The sequence below is a fragment of the Rhipicephalus sanguineus genome, chromosome 8 (assembly GCF_013339695.2).
Source record: "Rhipicephalus sanguineus isolate Rsan-2018 chromosome 8, BIME_Rsan_1.4, whole genome shotgun sequence".
Taxonomy (NCBI): domain Eukaryota; kingdom Metazoa; phylum Arthropoda; class Arachnida; order Ixodida; family Ixodidae; genus Rhipicephalus; species Rhipicephalus sanguineus.
In genome coordinates, this window is record NC_051183.1 from 13364236 (window position 1) to 13384783 (window position 20548).

General features: G+C 46.1%; 1 protein-coding gene across 1 annotated transcript in view; it reads left to right on the plus strand.

Moving 5' to 3' along the window:
- Positions 1-1696: 1696 nt before the first annotated feature.
- Positions 1697-20548, plus strand: part of LOC125759701 (motor neuron and pancreas homeobox protein 1-like) — an 85792-nt gene continuing 66940 nt past the window's right edge. The window contains exon 1 of the mRNA XM_049418762.1: positions 1697-2145. Within this exon, the coding sequence (XP_049274719.1) occupies positions 1704-2145 (442 nt within the window). The 5' untranslated portion in view covers positions 1697-1703. The remainder of the gene's footprint in view (positions 2146-20548) is intronic.

A 20548-nucleotide genomic window follows, 5' to 3' on the forward strand; every position in this document is an offset into this window, starting at 1 on the left:
TACACATTACACAGAGGTCAGCCCAGGTCCATTTCTTTCGCTTGATATCTGCTACCGTCGTTTATGAATTCGCTGACATGCAGCCCTCCGATCTCTTAATATACGCACAATGCGAGTCGCCTACGTAGCAATTTCATGAAGAGGAGCATGATGTGTGACTAATGTTGCAGGAGGAAAATTTTCGATTGCAGGTGCGCCCACGTATTACCATATAAACTTACCAGTTTGTACCTCTTGTTACAATGGCACGCATTCATTCTGGAGGAGTGGCCGGAGAGGGTCCACCCAGTGGCACATACCGAATTGATAAATCCAGAAAAAATAATAAATCAAGGAAACTCTAAATTTGGTGTTTCATTAACGGGCTTTATTGTATTTTGAGACAACTATGAACTGATGTCATGTGCTGTAGGTTTGTATGGTAATTATACTTTTGGAAACTGCTAACAGCGCGGAAACGACACAGACAAAGACGAAAAATTAACATAACAGACGAACTTTCATCATCAACTTGCCCAAAGAGTGGCTCTTCTAATCTTTTCCGTGATGAATAGGGATGCGCTTACCAGCTTGCTTACAAACTTCGTGTATACAAAACGACGTCTGTCGACATACAAGCATACGCAGCCACGAACCACAGTCGAAGCCACAGCAAACCATGGTGAGTTGGCTATAAAGCTACGCTATCAGAGTTAATACATGCCTCAAGCAACGTCGTTACTTTATTTATTATCAGTGAACCTACAGCCACGCAGACTTTTTTTCACGCCATTCGGTCACCAGATTTCGGAGATTAGCACGCTATCGCGCCTCTTTCCCTTCACGGCATTCTGCTACACCGCGGTATAAACCACATTACGTAATGAAACCAGGGTATGGAAAATGATTAGCTGAACCAGCCATCTGCTGACCACACAACTGCCGCGCTCCAGTGGTTCAATCTTGCACGTAATACATGGGGCTGGAGACAGCAGCAGCGATGCGAGTCCAATTGGGAGAGCCCGTTGCACCAAATCCTCCCAACATCAGCAGTGGCAGTGCCAGCCGCAATCGAATCGCCTGACAGAGCTGCGCCCGAGCAGGCCGAGGGCGAGAGAGAGGGGCCGGCGGAGATGGGAGAGCGCAGTACAAAAAAAAAAAAAAAAAGATAGAGCGCGCGATTTCCCCTTCGCCTCTGTGCCCGGACCCCGCCTTCCGAAACGCCGGCGCCGCTCTCCAACAGCGCCATCCGCAACGCATTAGGCCTAGCGGTTAGGCCTAGCGCCGCCCCCTTCCGCCGATACACGCGCAGCAGCCCGGCTTCTGCTGCTGCCGCGACCGGCGCTATCGCGGAATCGGCCCTTCTCCCCCCGAAGCGCGGTGCCTTTCCCCCGCTCTCCCTTCCGCCGACCGCGGCAGAGGACGAAACGCCGGGGTGAAACCGGCGTCCGAAATCTCCCCGCGCGCTTGCGAGCGTCGCTCATGCACTGTAGGCCGGAGATGTCGTGTAACCCTTCTGTAGATAGAGAGTGAGGGATACATACATCACATCTAACAACTGAAGGTAAGGGACATCTTCCACAGAACCCAACGTCAGGCATCGGGCCTGTCGAGCGGCGGGGCGTGTGCTCTGCATCGAAGGCAGGCGAACCATTGTGCCGATCATAGGAAAACGCGCGCATTGCAACTGTGTCCGGAGTGATTTGATCGGAAACGGCAGCAGCATGGCGGACACGACCGTGGCTGCTGCAGCGGCCGCGGCCGCAGCGTCGACTGCCAAGTCCTTCTGCATCGAAGCCCTGCTCGCGCGAGACTCGGGCCGAGCGACTCCAGCGTCCAAGTCGCCCGGCAGCTGCTCCGAAGGCGACGCTGCCAGCCCGCCACCGCCTAGCATTCCGGTCTCGGTGGCGGCCGTGGTCGCGTCTCAGGCTGCCGGAAGACTCTTGGGGGCTATTCCGGGCTACCATCCTGTGCTCCAGGCGGGACATCCGTTGTACGGTCTTCAGGCCGCCGGTGGGGGTCTGCCTGCCGGTGCGCTGCCCGGACTGTTGCCTGGAAGTGCTTTTCACCCGACACTGGCCGAGCACGGAATCAAGTCGCATGTGTCCTTAGACTGGTTGGCGAGGACTGCGGGCTTTTACCAGCGACCGGGTGATGTCATGTCAGGTCAGTTTTGGTGTTCTTTCCAATTTAGCGACATGCCTCTCTTACGTTGCTTTTCTTCAAATCTACCGAAGGGGTATAACGAAAGCCTCAGCCCCAAGTCAGGCGATCTTTAACGGGTATAAAGCTTGAGAAACGCTGACCAGCTGACATGTAGTCTATATGTAGTCTCCTGGGATACAAACTTACGGCAAGATTATAAAAAGACCCAAATTATGCACCCATGGCTGGAACTCGCCAGGGGATCATCAACTCGTATAGAGCATCCAAACAAGCGCGTCCGAGATGCCACTTGTATAGCTTTTTGAACGGAAGGTCTAGCTGCATGTATACCACGCATACAAAATCGCGTGTACAAAAGACGAGTTTGCTTATCACTACGAAAGTTAACACCTTCAAGATTTGATTACTTGGCATAATGCGGCATACAGGCATTACAAAACGTACTACAATAAATATAGTTCCTTTTTTTTTTTGATGACGCATAATGTGCCTAAGCGCAGTCAGATTAGGAGAAATGTTTACTTACATATCCCATAATGCAGAAACTATACAAAATGCACCCCATCAGATCCGATGGGCAACCATAGTTATTTCGTTGTCGCTACACTCCTTTAGGACTGTAGTTCTTGATAAATAACTAAAACGCTGCTATAGATTCTTAGGGTGTGTGAAGTAAGACTGCGTACTGTACGAAACACTGTCGAAATACTACCTGCCGAAACACTCGAAGCACTGTCGAAAAGCACCAGTTCAGAGACCGTTGTACTTCACAGTCGATACTGGACACACAAAATGAAATGAATCGCTGAAATGAATGCGTGTCGTGTTTGAAATATGCATGCAACGCATACTTCAGTTGTATGCTTCGCAGACATGGTACAAGAATGTAAAATATTTTGCTTCTGCAGTGATTTTCAAGTGATCGCGATACATAACATTGAGCACATTTTTTAAAGCGTAATCTTCGAAATCTGAAATGTATGTGAGTGTTTTTAAAGACAAGTAAACTTCGATGCCAAAGCGAAAGCCAATGGGCTCTGTCGTATATTTGTTGCATTAATTTTGTTTATTCAGAGTATCAAGAGACGAGGCAGGAGGAAGTATAGATATCGAAAAAAGCGCAATATATATGCACCGAAATAATGCGCTGAAAGGGGCACGAGAATAGCTGATAAGCGCGACATTTCTCCAACCTTTATCTTGCCTATCGTTTGCCTCATTACAGTGAAATAAATCGTTTCGTTAACCCAGAATCTTTGCACTGCTTTTATTCTGTACACTGACAAGATTCTACTGTGGCGTTACCATTTTGCAGTTGAGAGTTTGCTGGCAAGTGAATGTTACTACTCGAGACCCTAATCTATAACGAGGAGAACAAAATTTCTACGACCCCAAAAAGCTAACGCAGCTTAAAACTGGCACGAATTTCAGGAAGACTGAAGTCGCGCTGGGCTCATACCGCGAGGCATAACCTTTCAGTTTATATGATCCAAAACAATAACTGCATGAAGCTGTAAAACGGATAGAACCGTACATTGTCTAGCATTGTATGGTCTTTGTAGGGACTCTATAGATGTGATTTTGTGTTACCAAATGGGACGAATTAAGAAAAACCTGTGGCCCTTGTAGAGGCATTTATATAGACGTTATATCAGTGCTTAGGAGATTCTATTATCACAATCGACGATAAAGATGTGTCTTCACTAAGTATATGCTTCCATATGCTCGCTGACACAATGTCAACCGCTAAACAAGCCCACCGTGAGTCTCATAGCTTCGCTTTTTCCTATATACGTGGCCCTAAAACAGGATGCTATATTTTTTTTGTATTTACGCACTCTTTATATGTTCTGTATACGTGCACGCAGTCGATTGGTCAAATCGGGGATTACAACCGGATATACAATTCTCATTTCACGGGAGAAATTTTGAAAATTTTGTACCACAAGAAATCTTACAACTAACTGTGATAACACATATGTCTGATGAATAATCCCAGATTTAATCAATGCAAAATTGATTAATATTTTAATGTTCTAAATTGTGGTGTCAGCTTCCTTGCGTAAGTTGTATTCTGTTGGATTCTGTTGGATACGCAAAATCGCTACCACATTGTCAACGGACCCCCAATGGCAATGAACATAATGTGGCATATGTGTTTTCATATTGAATAATAATAGTGTCAACAATATTTTAGAGTTGGCTGTACATGGTGATACGACACTTTAGGCTAATTTAGGCTAACACTCAAAATCCGCCATTTTTGTCTACATTCACACCTGCATCTGCAAACTGTTTATGGTTGTGTTTGATCATTTACAAATATAGCGCTAGTTATTCGTATCCTGCAGCTCATTCGCATTTGCCTATTTGACATTTGTATGAAATTCATCGCTCTGATACCTTTTGTATTCACTTGACATATGGATGCTCCTATCTCTTTTATTCCCGCTGTAGGTGTACGATTTAGAAACGGTAAATTGACATCGCAGCAATGCTGTACGTTATGGCCAAATAGTGTTGATGCTGAAGGAGATACTACACATGTAAAACCTTAAAAAGGACTGTGCTTCGTGAGTTTCTCTACATTGTAGTTTCTCCTAATACTCTGATTCTATAATGGCAATTCATACATGTGTCACACCATGACATACTAGGCTAACATATGTTACCAGCGGCTTCTTTTTGTACGTTATGTCTCGCATGCGCATGATGGGAAATTTGAAGTTATTCTCAGGATGACGCGTTAGCATAGGGCCAACTTTATTTGTTGTTAATTATTCGTGCTGTTAGCAGGAAGGCCGATGCAGCGTGTAACAACATATATAACTTTATCTTTGTGGAACAGCGCTCACTAGACGACGACGAAGAAAGAAGGCACAGGACAGGCGCTGACTCGCAACTAAAGTTTATTAGGAAAGATACGCATATATATAGGTGATGTGCAACAACAAAACAACAACTAAAAAACACCAAAAGCGAAAAAGACCCAAACAAGTCTCAGGCAAGTAAAAGCAAACAAAGCAGGTATCATACTCTGCAGGTGCTGCAAAGGTATGAAAATTCTGAGTCACTCAGCGAAATCGATGGCATGCTAACACACATATCTCCTTTTCTTCTGATGTGGAACGCCTCGATCACTTCCCTTGCTACCTGTTCTTTATGATGCGATAAAATCATTGTGTCACAGAAGAAGGGTGCGCAGCCGCATTCGTGGCAATGAGCGGCGAGAGAAAATGGCTTTGTTTCTGTCAATGATCGTTCGTGTTCACGAAGACGAACGTTAACGCATCTTCCGCTTTGGCCAATGTAAGTTTTTCCGCATGATAACGGTATTTGGTACACTATGGCCTCCTTGCAATCTGTATAGTGGTAGGTGTGGTTAATTGCACAGTTGCCAGGAACACTTTCCCTGTCGTTCCTCTGCCTGTCAATGCTTTGCTGTACCTTTGCGCAAATGGACACCAGCTTATGAGGAGATGAGAAACCTACGTCAACGCCATATCTTTTGGCCACGTTTTTTAAACCGTGTGCCACTCGGTGAGTGTACGGTATCACCGTGTACTTTCTTGCTCTGGCGGTCCGCTCATCATTCCCAGGCTGCGTTCCATTTGTTTTTAGGTGTTTGCGCATCTTCTCGCACGCTTGCGCAATTACGTGTTCCGGAAAACCCGCTTGCCTAAGTCTAACTACCTGTTCATCAAAGCTTAGTTGCAATCTATGCTGGCAGGACTTCTGCAATGCAGCACGGACACAAGAAAAGGCTAAACCGTGCTTTATTATTTTTGAATGATTTGAAGTGAAGTTAAGAAGTGGCTTCAGTGAGCGAGGATGGTAGCGCCAACAAACATGAGTGGGTAAAAATTCTAACTGCAGGTCTAGGAACTGGAGGGCTCCGTCCTTCATCATCTCAACCGTGAAGTTCAAGCCACTGCCGTTCTCGCGGAACACCTTCAAGATATTGACTGAATATCGACAATAATCACCAGCTTCGAACAGCACTAAATAATCATCAACATAGCGGAAAATATGTTGTGCCATTCCATCTAAACTTTGTGCCAGCTTCCTGTCCACAAAGCTCAGAAATATTTCACACAGAATCGGCGCCACTCTAGAACGAATACAAATTCCTTTCTTTTGGATGTAGAGATCTTCTTCGTGTTTAACAAATGTGGACTTCAGGTAGAATGATACTAACTCTAGAAAGGATTCCAGAGGAACTTGACAACTACTAAAAAAGGCGTGTTCATCGTTGAAATCACATACGCACATTTTCACACTTCTCATTAATTCATCATGCGGTATTGAGTAGAATAAGTCTTCTACGTCAACACTAACAGCCTGACATTTACCAGGGTTATTTTGCTGCAGGAGCTCTACGAGGGCAGAAGAATTGGGAACACGAAACGGATCATCTACATTTAAGGTAGCTAAATGCCGCTGCAAGTATCCCGACACAGCATGTTGCCAAGCGCCCCTCTCTGTCACAATTGACCTAAACGGTATATCAGGTTTGTGCGTTTTCGCGGCAAAGAATACATGCAAGAAACTGTTTTTGGCCCTTTTGACTTCGGTGACAATTGTGTCTAGCTTCATGGCATTCAGCAACTTCACGGCAGTTTGTTTAACTTTAGTCATCTTATCTCTCGCTTTTTCGAAGTTCTTTTCAATAGCCTTATTAGCCTTTTCTCGGTACAGTTTAGATGGAATGGCACAACATATTTTCCGCTATGTTGATGATTATTTAGTGCTGTTCGAAGCTGGTGATTATTGTCGATATTCAGTCAATATCTTGAAGGTGTTCCGCGAGAACGGCAGTGGCTTGAACTTCACGGTTGAGATGATGAAGGACGGAGCCCTCCAGTTCCTAGACCTGCAGTTAGAATTTTTACCCACTCATGTTTGTTGGCGCTACCATCCTCGCTCACTGAAGCCACTTCTTAACTTCACTTCAAATCATTCAAAAATAATAAAGCACGGTTTAGCCTTTTCTTGTGTCCGTGCTGCATTGCAGAAGTCCTGCCAGCATAGATTGCAACTAAGCTTTGATGAACAGGTAGTTAGACTTAGGCAAGCGGGTTTTCCGGAACACGTAATTGCGCAAGCGTGCGAGAAGATGCGCAAACACCTAAAAACAAATGGAACGCAGCCTGGGAATGATGAGCGGACCGCCAGAGCAAGAAAGTACACGGTGATACCGTACACTCACCGAGTGGCACACGGTTTTAAAAAACGTGGCCAAAAGATATGGCGTTGACGTAGTTTTCTCATCTCCTCATAAGCTGGTGTCCATTTGCGCAAAGGTACAGCAAAGCATTGACAGGCAGAGGAACGACAGGGAAAGTGTTCCTGGCAACTGTGCAATTAACCACACCTACCACTATACAGATTGCAAGGAGGTCATAGTGTACCAAATACCGTTATCATGCGGAAAAACTTACATTGGCCAAAGCGGAAGATGCGTTAATGTTCGTCTTCGTGAACACGAACGATCATTGACAGAAACAAAGCCATTTTCTCTCGCCGCTCATTGCCACGAATGCGGCTGCGCACCCTTCTTCTGTGACACAATGATTTTATCGCATCATAAAGAACAGGTAGCAAGGGAAGTGATCGAGGCGTTCCACATTAGAAGAAAAGGAGATATGTGTGTTAGCATGCCATCGATTTCGCTGAGTGACTCAGAATTTTCATACCTTTGCAGCACCTGCAGAGTATGATACCTGCTTTGTTTGCTTTTACTTGCCTGAGACTTGTTTGGGTCTTTTTCGCTTTTGGTGTTTTTTAGTTGTTTTGTTGTTGCACATCACCTATATATATGCGTGTCTTTCCTAATAAACTTTAGTTGCGAGTCAGCGCCTGTCCTGTGCCTTCTTTCTTCGTCGTCGTCTCGTGAGCGCTGTTCCACAAAGATGAACGCATACCAACTCGCTCAAGCTACCATTCTTATGCAATATATAACTTTAGTTTTGACATTGAGTCACAAACATTTGAATAATAATAATATACCAGCATTTGTAGCGTGGAAGTGTAGCATTATATATAGATTCATATATAAACATAAAAATAGTATGCCATACAATTTTGTGATGAGAACTATTTCGCATTTATCATCAAAACCAATAGTTTTAACCAGCGCTTATGGCATCTAAAAAGAGAGATATATTATTCTATGAAGTTATGTTTATCTGCAGCAACCCTTCTGATTTTCTTCAATTGCTTGTCAAATGTAGAAAGTAGACAACCGCTCGCTTCAACTTGATTTTCGTGTCTTTTCTCTTTTCTCTTTCCGGTTTTTCCTTTTCCAGTTCATGCAAGACGAATAAGCATTAGACAACCGCTCAATGAACTCAGTGTAAATTTGCTGAACTCATAAGAAAACATATTAACCTAGCTATGATAGCTAGAATATTTATTCAGGACCTCGAATGGCTCACAAAAATGACCTCACATTAGTAAGTTCCAAAAAAGTAATAGAATCATGGCCTTTAAAATACGTAACTACGTGCTGAAATCAGACATTCATGTCCTGTAAGCAACTTCTGTATCAAATGAATGCGATTTAAATTACAGCTTGCCTAAAAAAATGTTTGCGAGGGTCTCGCAAAAGTCCAACTCGCTAAGCAATTGCATATTTCTGTTCACTACTTAATGTATGTATTTGCTTTAGATATATTAAGATGTTAAATTTACAGAAATGTCACTGTATTTTATTGCTGAATTAGAGTTGTAAACTTCATACTGTAGCTGTTTTATTCGTCAAACTTGAACAATATGTCGTAAAAGTTACATAATTTGAAACGTAACTCCCTAAAGTGCAAGCCTTAGTTTCGCCTAATGAAGCAAGCGTTATCAGTTGTTTCCGAGAAAAACTATTCTTCTTGTATTTAGATCAGAGCTTTTAATATAAAGGAACCTGTTAGTGGCATGAAGTGATGATAAACTCTTGAACAGGAAATAACGCTGCAGCCAACGTTTTGACAAGAGGACTTGGCTTCGTCAGGGCATTCTCGTCCCTTCAAGCCTGCGTCGTTCTTTGAACTTCTATCTTGTTTGTTAATGGGATGTGCTTTATCGTATATGAACATATCATCTATAAATACTCTTAGCACCAAGCTTCACGGTCGGCTGTAATTTACCCATCGCAAAGCTGCCACACATGTCGATATAATGTTTATAGCAAAGCAGAGGTCACAAATGTTCACGAAAATGTGAGTGCCGTCGTACACATTTCGTCATTAGCTCGCTCCAATTGAAGTTATCAAGCGACAACATTCTTTAGACATGGCGGCATTATGGAAACATTATGCGCAAGTGTTATCACGAAGATAAGTCCATTTGTGCTCAAGCGCCATTCCCTATTCAACGATTTCTCATCGTGAACACTGGTCATATATAGAAGAGCTAGATACTATACAAAGCAGCCATGCACAGGCAAAATGGTACACCTGACAACAAATAAAGAACCCGCAAGAAAAAAAGTTGTCCGATTAGGCTAGCTGACAATTTTAGATAAACTAATTTTCAGCGTGGGCATACATTTATAAGCCGGCTTTTGACTGTTCCTCTGCTTTATCTAATAAAGTTTTATAGGTATGTCCAAAGTAATTCCCACATATATACCTCCTAGTAATGCTGCCATTGCAGACTTTTCTAAATCTGAAGCCACATTTCATGAATGCTACCAGTAAGTCAACGTGGGTAGTATACGTAGGTCTCCCTTGCACCTCTGTTCGCCTTCTTTGGTTTTCTGGGGCCCCGTACCCCCGTGCGATGAATAATCGACAACTCTAGCTAGATACGGCGCTTAACTTCGTGATCTGAAACTTGGCCTTTTTCTTTGCTGCAGGTGTTCATGTAAAATTTAACGTCTGTCAAGTTGACGTTGTAGTTTCGTTGTTATTTTTTTTCTTGTCTTAGGCGCGCTACATTTTGTAGAGTCATGGCTGAATGTATTGTAACACTTTTAGCTATCATCGTTTAGGTGTTTCACTATAGTAAGAATAATCGACTGGCCCACGTGAACCGTTGGCGTGAATTTGCATTTGCGGCTGTAAATCTCTTGTCATTGTTTTTTTTTTTTCAATGGCTAAATCATATGTTGCAGTTAAATGAACCTCTTAATTTTCTTGAGAATATATAGCGAAATCAGCGTGCGTTATATCAAATGATATCGACTTGAGGATATACGTGCATGAAATGCCCTTAAATTTAGCACATAGGCCATTATCGACTAATTGACTAAAAGTAGCACATGCTTGTCAATTCAGCGACTACAGGCCCGCAGTAGCTTCTGTCGGTGTTCGCGTATGTTTACAAGTGGGACTCTGTGCACATTCTACATGTCGCTCTCCGACTAATGCCGCAAAATACTCTTACATGAAATTACTCATCCGAACGGGCTTGTGTCCTTTCAACCTTTACACGACAGTATGGAACATATGTTTAACGGGGCTCTAAACATCAAAGTTACAGCTTCCTAGGAATTCCTTAATGTTTCCGCTGTCTCAGGAACTATAAGTGTGTTTTCAGGACATCTGCAATCATATCACGCAGATTATTCGTCATTCCTGTTTCTTCGGATAAAAATTGTTCAGTTTGTGGAACTATATTGCAGTCTGCTCTCGGCACATGAATCACATGATGATATGCATATATTGACTTTCTAGCATGCATTCGTATAATTTCATCGGACGTATGCTGAATTTTCGTATGCTATCTAAACAATATGAGCTCATTTGATACCTATAGTCTAACAAATCGTTGAAATTGTGTACGTGCACTTTGATGGTTATTCTCAGCAGACTTCGCATGAACGACACTCGTATTCTAATAGCTGTCAATTTAACGCTTCTAACCTAGATCGAAACACAGGATGTGGGCATGAAGAAACAACATACATATATTTTTAGATGTATGTGTTTAGCGCTAGGTTAATCACATTAGTGATGCAACAACTAGACCCAAACATGACCGTTCTGGAATTATAAACTAGATCCTCCTGTAATTTTAAACTGAACGGCAGATTTCTCTGCAATAATATGAAGGAGTTATTGTTCTGTGCAACACGGACATGTTTTGATGCTGAACTAATGTGTGAAATTCCCGCTTACACATACGGAAATACACTTTAGCTTAAACACATGGGCCTGCCTTCGCAATAGTGCTCTTGCATAAGAGCTTTTCTTCTTCTAGGACCTACTTTGGGAAGCCTCTTAGGAACTCGTGATGGCGACAAAGTGACTTCTGTCTTAATGTTCACGAAAGGACGGACCTATCGAAAAAAATGCGGACACTTTGCACTACGTCGCGCAAAGCTTGAAGAGACAAACGCCTTCGGTAAAGAACTTAAAGGCTTTAATGCGGTAGAAAACTCATGCTTGACCTGCTGGTCAAACGGGCAAAGCAGAATCCCTCGAGGCTTGGAGCCGCGCGTGAATATGGCAACTTCTTCTTCTTCGGAAGTTGCAACAACCTGCCCCGCGCAAAGCAAAGTTCATGAAAGCCGGTGAACTTCCAAAGGGTAGAGCAACTTGGTAGGTCGTTGCAGATGCGTTCCGTCTGCAAGTCTGATAGTACATGACCTAATTTTTTCATCGCGACCAGCGTGGACTTCGGTCACTCTGGCTAGCTTCCACAGTTGGCGCGGTTGTAGGCTGTCTTCAAGAAGTACGACGTCTCCAATGTTTACTTCCGCAGTTGGCTTGTGCTGACGGGATGATCGTAATTCTTGAAGGTATTCTTTTGCCCATCGTTGCCAAAATTCTTCTAGATTGCTCTGTCTGTGCTTCCATAATTGGTTGAGTTGCTTTGATGACACTGGGCGCAGCTCGGACGAGTTCGGGCTTGGAATCGAAACCAGGCGTTTTCCTGTGATGAAGTGCGCCGGTGTGAGGGGTTCCGGATCTCGAACGTCACTGTAAACGTACGTGATTGGCCTAGAGTTCAGCACGGCTTCAACTTCCGTTAGAGTCGTGACAAGTTCTTCTTTCGTGAGGCTATGCTGTCCGACGGTTTTCTTCAAGGCTAGCTTGACGGATCTGACTAGACGTTCATAGAATCCTCCCCACCAAGGTGCTCGCTCGACGATAAACTTCCATTCAATCTTGCTGTTTGCAAAGGTATTCGCGACTTCTTCCGACCGTATGCTTTTCCAGAGGTTGAGCAGTTCTTTCTTGCTTCGCTTGAACGTGAGAGCGTTGTCGGAGTATACGGTCGCAGGAAATCCTCTTCGGGACACGAAGCGGCGAAAGGCGTGCAGAAAGCTGGAAGCAGACATGTCTTCAACCAGTTCGAGATGAATAGCTCTGACGACCGCGCAGGTGAAGAGTGCTATGTACACCTTCTTGAACGATCGTGTGACCTTGACTAATAACGGTCCTGCGAAGTCAATCCCCACAACTTGAAATGGTTCGGCTGCATTTACTCTGTCGGGAGGTAAAGGAGGGGTTTGTTCCTGAAATGGTTTTGCCTGTTGACGACGACACACTACGCATTCATTGATGACATTCTTGACAAGCTGTCGTGCTTGCAGAATCCAAAACTGTTCTCGTAAGTGGACGAGCGTGTCTCGTACACCAGCGTGCAGGAGTTTGCGATGGTGCTGAGAAACTATGAGTTTCGAGTAACGATGTTTTTTCGGAAGGATGACCGGGTGTCGCTCGGAATAAGGTTTTTGACTGTAGTGAAGACGGCCTGTCACGCGTAAAATTCCGGTGTCGTCTAGGAAAGTCCCGGTATTGCGCAGAGGTGACGTGAAGGAGGGCTGCTCACCTCTTCGAATTGCCCTTATCTCTTCCGAAAAGGCTTCTGCTTGGACTTGGCGCGTCCAGTACATCTCAGCGTTCGCTATTTCGTGGGATGTGAGAAATCCTGTTGCACTGTTGTCATGCTTCAGTTTGTTGACGAATCGCAAGACCCAGGCAGTTGTCCGGTGTAAACGAGTGATGGAACTGTAATTAGCGACAGGAATAATCGGTTGCGCTAACTGTGATGTCGTAGCCAGTGTAGTCAGTGCTTCGTGCACTTCTATGTGGCATGGTTGTCTGTCCTCTTTGGTCGATAGGTCCGAAATTATTCCAACTTGCTGTGGCCAGTGTTCGGTGCCTTTAAGTAACCACGAAGGTCCATGCCACCACAATTCTGACGATGCGAGCTGCTCAGCATTTGATCCTCTGGTGATCATATCTGCAGGGTTTTCCTTCCCTGGGCAATGGTTCCACCACTTTATGTTTGTAGCAGCTTGAATCTCATTCACTCGATGTCGTACGAATTGTTTCCAACGATGGCTGTCACCTCTTATCCAGTGAAGCGCTATCATAGAGTCTGTCCACAGGTACACGCTGTTGAAGGAGTTAGGGATGGACCGATTGACGTGCTCGTACAGTCTTGATGCGATTAAGCAAGCAAGAAGCTCTAATCTGGCCAGGGTTAATTCTTTGATTGGGGCTATGCGAGCCTTACAAAGAATGATTGTGGAATAAGACCCTTCTTGATAATCGAAGGTGCACAGGTAGGCGACTGCGCCGTAAGCGGATGGGCTTGCATCAGCAAACACGTGAAGCGTGCTGTTCTTAACCTGTGGTGCCAAATCGTGCAGGTAGAAGCGAGGCAGCTCGATTCCGTAGAGAATAGGGAGCTCATCACACCACCCTTTCCATTCATTCAGGAGTGAAGGCGGAAGAGCAGCGTCCCACTCGACGTTGAGCTTCCAGATGCGCTGAAAGCATATCTTGGCTCTGGTAGTGAACGGGGCTAGATATCCTAGTGGGTCGTACAGTCTTGCGGTTGCTTGCAGTATAAAGCGCTTGGTGTCAATTCTGGATTTCACAAAGTCGAGGACAGGTCCAGGGGAAAACGATAGGTTGTCGGTATCGGGATGCCAAACCAACCCAAGAACCTTGAAAACACGTAGTGTTTCGCTGACGGGAAGCTCTTCACAACCTTGCTTCAACTGCACGTGCTTGAGAACAGCTAGTTCGTTTGATGCCCATTTATGAAGTTTCATTGCAGCGGCAGCAAATATTTTCGTTGTTTCTGCGCAGAGCTTGATAGCTTCATCGACGTTGTCGGCTCCAGTGATTATATCATCAACATAGATGCAATCTTGCAGCTTTGCGACGGTAGCAGGGTACTCAGTGGACATCTTGTCTAAATGATGCCGAATAGTTGCCGCAAGAAGAAACGGACTTGAAGTCGTGCCGAAAGGCACCCGTGTCATCCGGAAAGTGATCACCCTTGGGAGCGACTCGTTAGGTACGACAAGTTTCTCATACCAAAGGTATCGCAAGGCATCTCTGTCGTCTTCTTTGATCAAAATTTGCAGAAATGCCTTTTCAATGTCGGCTACGAGAGCGATGCGGTGGCGACGAAAGCTTAACAGTAGGCTAACTAGATCGGCGTTCAGGTTGGGCCCACTGTGGAGACTGTCGTTGAGCGAAATATGCTCCTTTGCATGTGAAGAAGCATCAAAGACGACACGTGTCTTTGTTGACCTGTCTTCTTTGATCACGGCGTGGTGAGGCATATAATATATTGGGCCTTTTGCGATTGCCGTGTCGTCGACCACTTCGGCCATATTATCATTGGCGTACTTGGAGATGGCCGCGTGGTACGTTGCCAATAACTCAGAGTTTCGAAGAAGCCTCCTTGTCATCTGACTTAGCCGCCTTTGTGCTGCGGCCTTGTTGTCATCGCGTAGAATATCCGTCTTCCACGGAAGTCTTACTTCATAGCGACCATTCACTTGGTTGACGGTCTCCTTAAAATATGTCAGAACAGGATCGTCCTCATTCTGTGGGGATTCCATTTCCACGGAGTCAACATTCCAAAACCTTTCGATTGCGTCGTGTATAGGGCCAGCTTGTACGTTCAGAACCATGGCTTCCGTGCACAGCTCTGTCAAGTTGGTTGTCGCTGGTCCGTGAACTGTCCAGCCAAAAACTGTTTCCACTGCCCTTAAACCTTGATTTAAGGACTGTGTTTGGCCTGTCACAAGTTCCCAGTAGTGGTCGGCTCCGATTAGAAGCTCTATTGACGTCTCGTTAACGTGACTGGCTGGCAAGTCGAAACCAGCAATTATAAGGCCGTGGTTTGACATTTCTTTCAGTTCGCCGCCTTGAAGCACTGGAACCGGTTGATTGCAGATCTTCTCAATGACAAGTGCATCTATGCTGTATCTTGAGACTTCATTTGTTCCCTGGAGGTGCAGCGTAACCTTTCGGAAGCTTCGCTTGTTGTTATGGCCGCCGAAGGATCCCACTGACAAATTTTCGTGGCCTGTCGTTTTGCACTTGAGTCGTTTCGCAAGTCGGCTTGTCACGAACGTTCTCTGACTTCCACCGTCAAAAAGAATGCGCGCGACAGCACTTGTCCGACCGGAGGACACATGCACGATCGCTGTTTGAAGGTAAATCAGTCGTTGTCCCGTGACCGCTGGCATCTGAAGGGGCGTGGCCGCACTCTCAGAATTGGAACTCACGATGCTTGGCTCGCACATGGTTGTCGCGTGTCGTCGATGGCATTTAAGGCAGCTGACCTTTCTGTGGCAATCCTTCGCCAGATGAGATTTCATTGTACATCTGAAGCAGCGCCCATTTTGCTGAAGCTTGGTCTTCTTGTCTGTGATGGTAAGCGCGGCTTTGCAATGTTCGGTAGCATGTTCGTCGCTGTTACAGAAGAAACAGACAGTTCGTGTGTGGTACTCTGAAGTCTGTGCTATTTGTTTCGACATGCTCGATTTGAATGGCTTCTGGTATGACCTGCTTGCTTCAGTTTGTTTAGCTCGCTTGTTTCGGTCCGTTTTCAACGCTCCAGGACTCGCAGCGTTCTCGTGCTTCCACTTCTCTGTTGATGAAGTCAAGCAGAGATCGTAGGCTGCTCTGCGATGCGGAAGAAGTCTGCTCACCTACTGCGTCGTTTCCACTGGACGACGGGTGTTCGTTGGTTTGTTCGCCACGCCGGTAGTACTCGAGGACCAGCTCTCGTGGTAGACTTCGGAGGATGATCGGTTGTAGAACGGTTGAGAACGACTCCTCTGTAATCTTCAATGCCCGGAGACCACGAATATTAGCCTCGATGTCGTCATACAAGCGACGCAATCCGCGTACATCTGCTGTTGACCGAACGGGTTGTGAGTCGATGAGCTGCTCGACGTGGTCTTTCACAATGATGTCTTCCTTAGCGAATCGAGCAATGAGGATGGCCCGTGCATCTTGATAACACCTTGACTAGACGTTCATAGAATCCTCCCCACCAAGGTGCTCGCTCGACAATCAACTTCCATTCAATCTTGCTGTTTGCAAAGGTATTCGCGACTTCTTCCGACCGTATGCTTTTCCAGAGGTTGAGCAGTTCTTTCTTGCTTCGCTTGAACGTGAGAGCGTTGTCGGAGTATACGGTCGCAGGAAATCCTCTTCGGGACACGAAGCGGCGAAAGGCGTGCAGAAAGCTGGAAGCAGACATGTCTTCAACCAGTTCGAGATGAATAGCTCTGACGACCGCGCAGGTGAAGAGTGCTATGTACACTTTCTTGAACGATCGTGTGACCTTGACTAATAACGGTCCTGCGAAGTCAATCCCCACAACTTGAAATGGTTCGGCTGCATTTACTCTGTCGGGAGGTAAAGGAGGGGTTTGTTCCTGAAATGGTTTTGCCTGTTGACGACGACACACTACGCATTCATTGATGACATTCTTGACAAGCTGTCGTGCTTGCAGAATCCAAAACTGTTCTCGTAAGTGGACGAGCGTGTCTCGTACACCAGCGTGCAGGAGTTTGCGATGGTGCTGAGAAACTATGAGTTTCGAGTAACGATGTTTTTTCGGAAGGATGACCGGGTGTCGCTCGGAATAAGGTTTTTGACTGTAGTGAAGACGGCCTGTCACGCGTAAAATTCCGGTGTCGTCTAGGAAAGTCCCGGTATTGCGCAGAGGTGACGTGAAGGAGGGCTGCTCACCTCTTCGAATTGCCCTTATCTCTTCCGAAAAGGCTTCTGCTTGGACTTGGCGCGTCCAGTACATCTCAGCGTTCGCTATTTCGTGGGATGTGAGAAATCCTGTTGCACTGTTGTCATGCTTCAGTTTGTTGACGAATCGCAAGACCCAGGCAGTTGTCCGGTGTAAACGAGTGATGGAACTGTAATTAGCGACAGGAATAATCGGTTGCGCTAACTGTGATGTCGTAGCCAGTGTAGTCAGTGCTTCGTGCACTTCTATGTGGCATGGTTGTCTGTCCTCTTTGGTCGATAGGTCCGAAATTATTCCAACTTGCTGTGGCCAGTGTTCGGTGCCTTTAAGTAACCACGAAGGTCCATGCCACCACAATTCTGACGATGCGAGCTGCTCAGCATTTGATCCTCTGGTGATCATATCTGCAGGGTTTTCCTTCCCTGGGCAATGGTTCCACCACTTTATGTTTGTAGCAGCTTGAATCTCATTCACTCGATGTCGTACGAATTGTTTCCAACGATGGCTGTCACCTCTTATCCAGTGAAGCGCTATCATAGAGTCTGTCCACAGGTACACGCTGTTGAAGGAGTTAGGGATGGACCGATTGACGTGCTCGTACAGTCTTGATGCGATTAAGCAAGCAAGAAGCTCTAATCTGGCCAGGGTTAATTCTTTGATTGGGGCTATGCGAGCCTTACAAAGAATGATTGTGGAATAAGACCCTTCTTGATAATCGAAGGTGCACAGGTAGGCGACTGCGCCGTAAGCGGATGGGCTTGCATCAGCAAACACGTGAAGCGTGCTGTTCTTAACCTGTGGTGCCAAATCGTGCAGGTAGAAGCGAGGCAGCTCGATTCCGTAGAGAATAGGGAGCTCATCACACCACCCTTTCCATTCATTCAGGAGTGAAGGCGGAAGAGCAGCGTCCCACTCGACGTTGAGCTTCCAGATGCGCTGAAAGCATATCTTGGCTCTGGTAGTGAACGGGGCTAGATATCCTAGTGGGTCGTACAGTCTTGCGGTTGCTTGCAGTATAAAGCGCTTGGTGTCAATTCTGGATTTCACAAAGTCGAGGACAGGTCCAGGGGAAAACGATAGGTTGTCGGTATCGGGATGCCAAACCAACCCAAAACCAACCCAAAAGTTCCAGGCGAGGAAGCCTTATGCTGTGACTAGAAGTCGGTGTATCCGCCGCGGTAGAGTTTCGGTTTGGCGGTGCAGGTTCTGCCGATGGCTGCAACTGCAGAATCCGGTACTTCAGTTTGGACGAGTAAGTAACAGCCTTGTCTATGTACTCGGCAGCACGAAGGAATTCTTGTTCACTGTCAGTGCCCGTTAAATACGGCTCTATCTCCCGATCAACAGATTTCAGCTCGCCGGTGATACCTTCCAAGCGGTCTGCGAGTACCTGAAGATCATGCAAGCTTGCTCCGTCATTTGAAACAGCCGCCTCGATTTCATTTACTAGCTTCGTTAAAAGGGTGCGATGAGCTTTGCGCTTGCCTTTAAGCGAGTCCATGACGGTGGTCGGTTGAGTCGTGGCAGTCTGGACGATTGGCCGGTCGAGATAGACGCTTGTCTGCCCTCGGTTACTGTGGATGCCGTCGTTGGATGGCTTCCCGGCGGGTTTCGGCACCACTTTGAAGAGACAAACGCCTTCGGTAAAGAACTTAAAGGCTTTAATGCGGTAGAAAACTCATGCTTGACCTGCTGGTCAAACGGGCAAAGCAGAATCCCTCGAGGCTTGGAGCCGCGCGTGAATATGGCAACTTCTTCTTCTTCGGAAGTTGCAACAAAGCTTGGCACAGCGAAGCACGGGCCCGTCGCGACTCGTACTCCACGTCGATCGACATGTCTAGCCTCGAGATGCGAGGCTTCCTCCTCGGTAGTAACGCACTTTCTTAGGACGCCCCATATGGACACGATCGGTCGCAGCCACGCTATGCACTATAGAGCGGAAGTTGCGCGTGATGTCTCAGTCTGTGGGCATGGCTTAGCTACTGCGCATGCGTGGCATGACCCGGTGATGCTATGGTCCCTGTAGGTGGTGCGATATCTGGTCGGCATAGACGACGCGATGCTTGCTTCCTCTTTCTTTCTACCTTTCTTTCCCTCTCTCTACTTCTTACTCTCTTTTTCGTTGATGTTCTCTCTGTCTCTCTCTTTTCTTTCTGCATTTCTTTCTCTCTCTCCCCTCCTCCTCACGCTCACTTCCCTTTCCCACCCCCTTGCTACACTATACTATACAAGACTACATATGCTATGCTCTGCTAGTGTGCTTGGATAGCCGAGTGTTTAGGGCGCTCGCCTTCAGATCGAGGGTACGCGGGTTCGAATCACGCCCCGTGAAGAATTGTTTTGCAGCGAAAGCGGTTATGAGATCATTTCACCGGCCGTTTTTGGCGCCGTAATTGTCCGCCGCCGCCGCCGCCGCCGCCGCCGGTGTCCGTAACCAGTATCGCTCGAAATAAGAAAGAAAAAACGAAAAGAAAAAAATTTCAGGATGGAACGAGGTTCGAACCTGGGTCCTCTGCGTGGGAGCCCAGTATTCAACCTCTGAGCCATGCCGGTTTTTTTTTCTTTATTCCCGACTTACACATTTGAAGTCACTGGTTACATACATAAAACGCGTCGGCCACGCTTTGGCCAACACGAGATTAAAATTGTTTCATGCAGATTAACTCATCGAGCACAGAAATCCACACTGGTGTGTCAGGGAGCGTGCGAAGCACCTTTCTCAAACGCACCACGCTTTCAATAAAGTGATCACGAACAGGACGGACAACCTGGTGAACATGTTCAAATTCCGTTTTCGCTCTCCACAAGGCGTGGAGGCCCAGGAGCATAAATAAATCATAAGGAATGCCCTCTGATGCGTCTACCGGCAAGAAGCGTATTCCATACGGGCTGAGGGGCAACTCTTTCTTTAATGTGCGCTGTAGCACATCCCAGTAGAAAATGGGATCCCAACAGTCCAGGAAAACATGTTCTATTGTCTCTGGTTTTTTACATAAATAGCAATTGGTTGTCCAGGGTATGAAGAAGCCTTTATCGCTAAGCCAAGTTTTAACAGGAAGCGTGTTTGTGTGCAATTGAAAGAATAAGGTTTTAACTGATGGTAGTACCGGCATTTTCGCCGTGTTCATTTGGGCATCCACCTGGGAGCGGACCAGTCGTATGAATTTGTTTCGCCCAGTCAAGCTTGGTGGGCTCGGTTTAGCTCATTTGTTTCTGCGACAGCTTGTGTCGCGTTTCATTTTCCTACGTGACCAAAATGACCCTTTTCTCCGCACTGTCATGCAAGTGAGGCTACAGAGACTCATACCAGGATTTATTGTGGCGTCATGTGAAAACATATGTGGGCCTGTAATCGGGTATCTGCGAGAGGTGATTGCTTCGTATAGGATGCTGAGTGCTCGATTCACTCATGAGTACCTGGGCACCGTTAACAAGA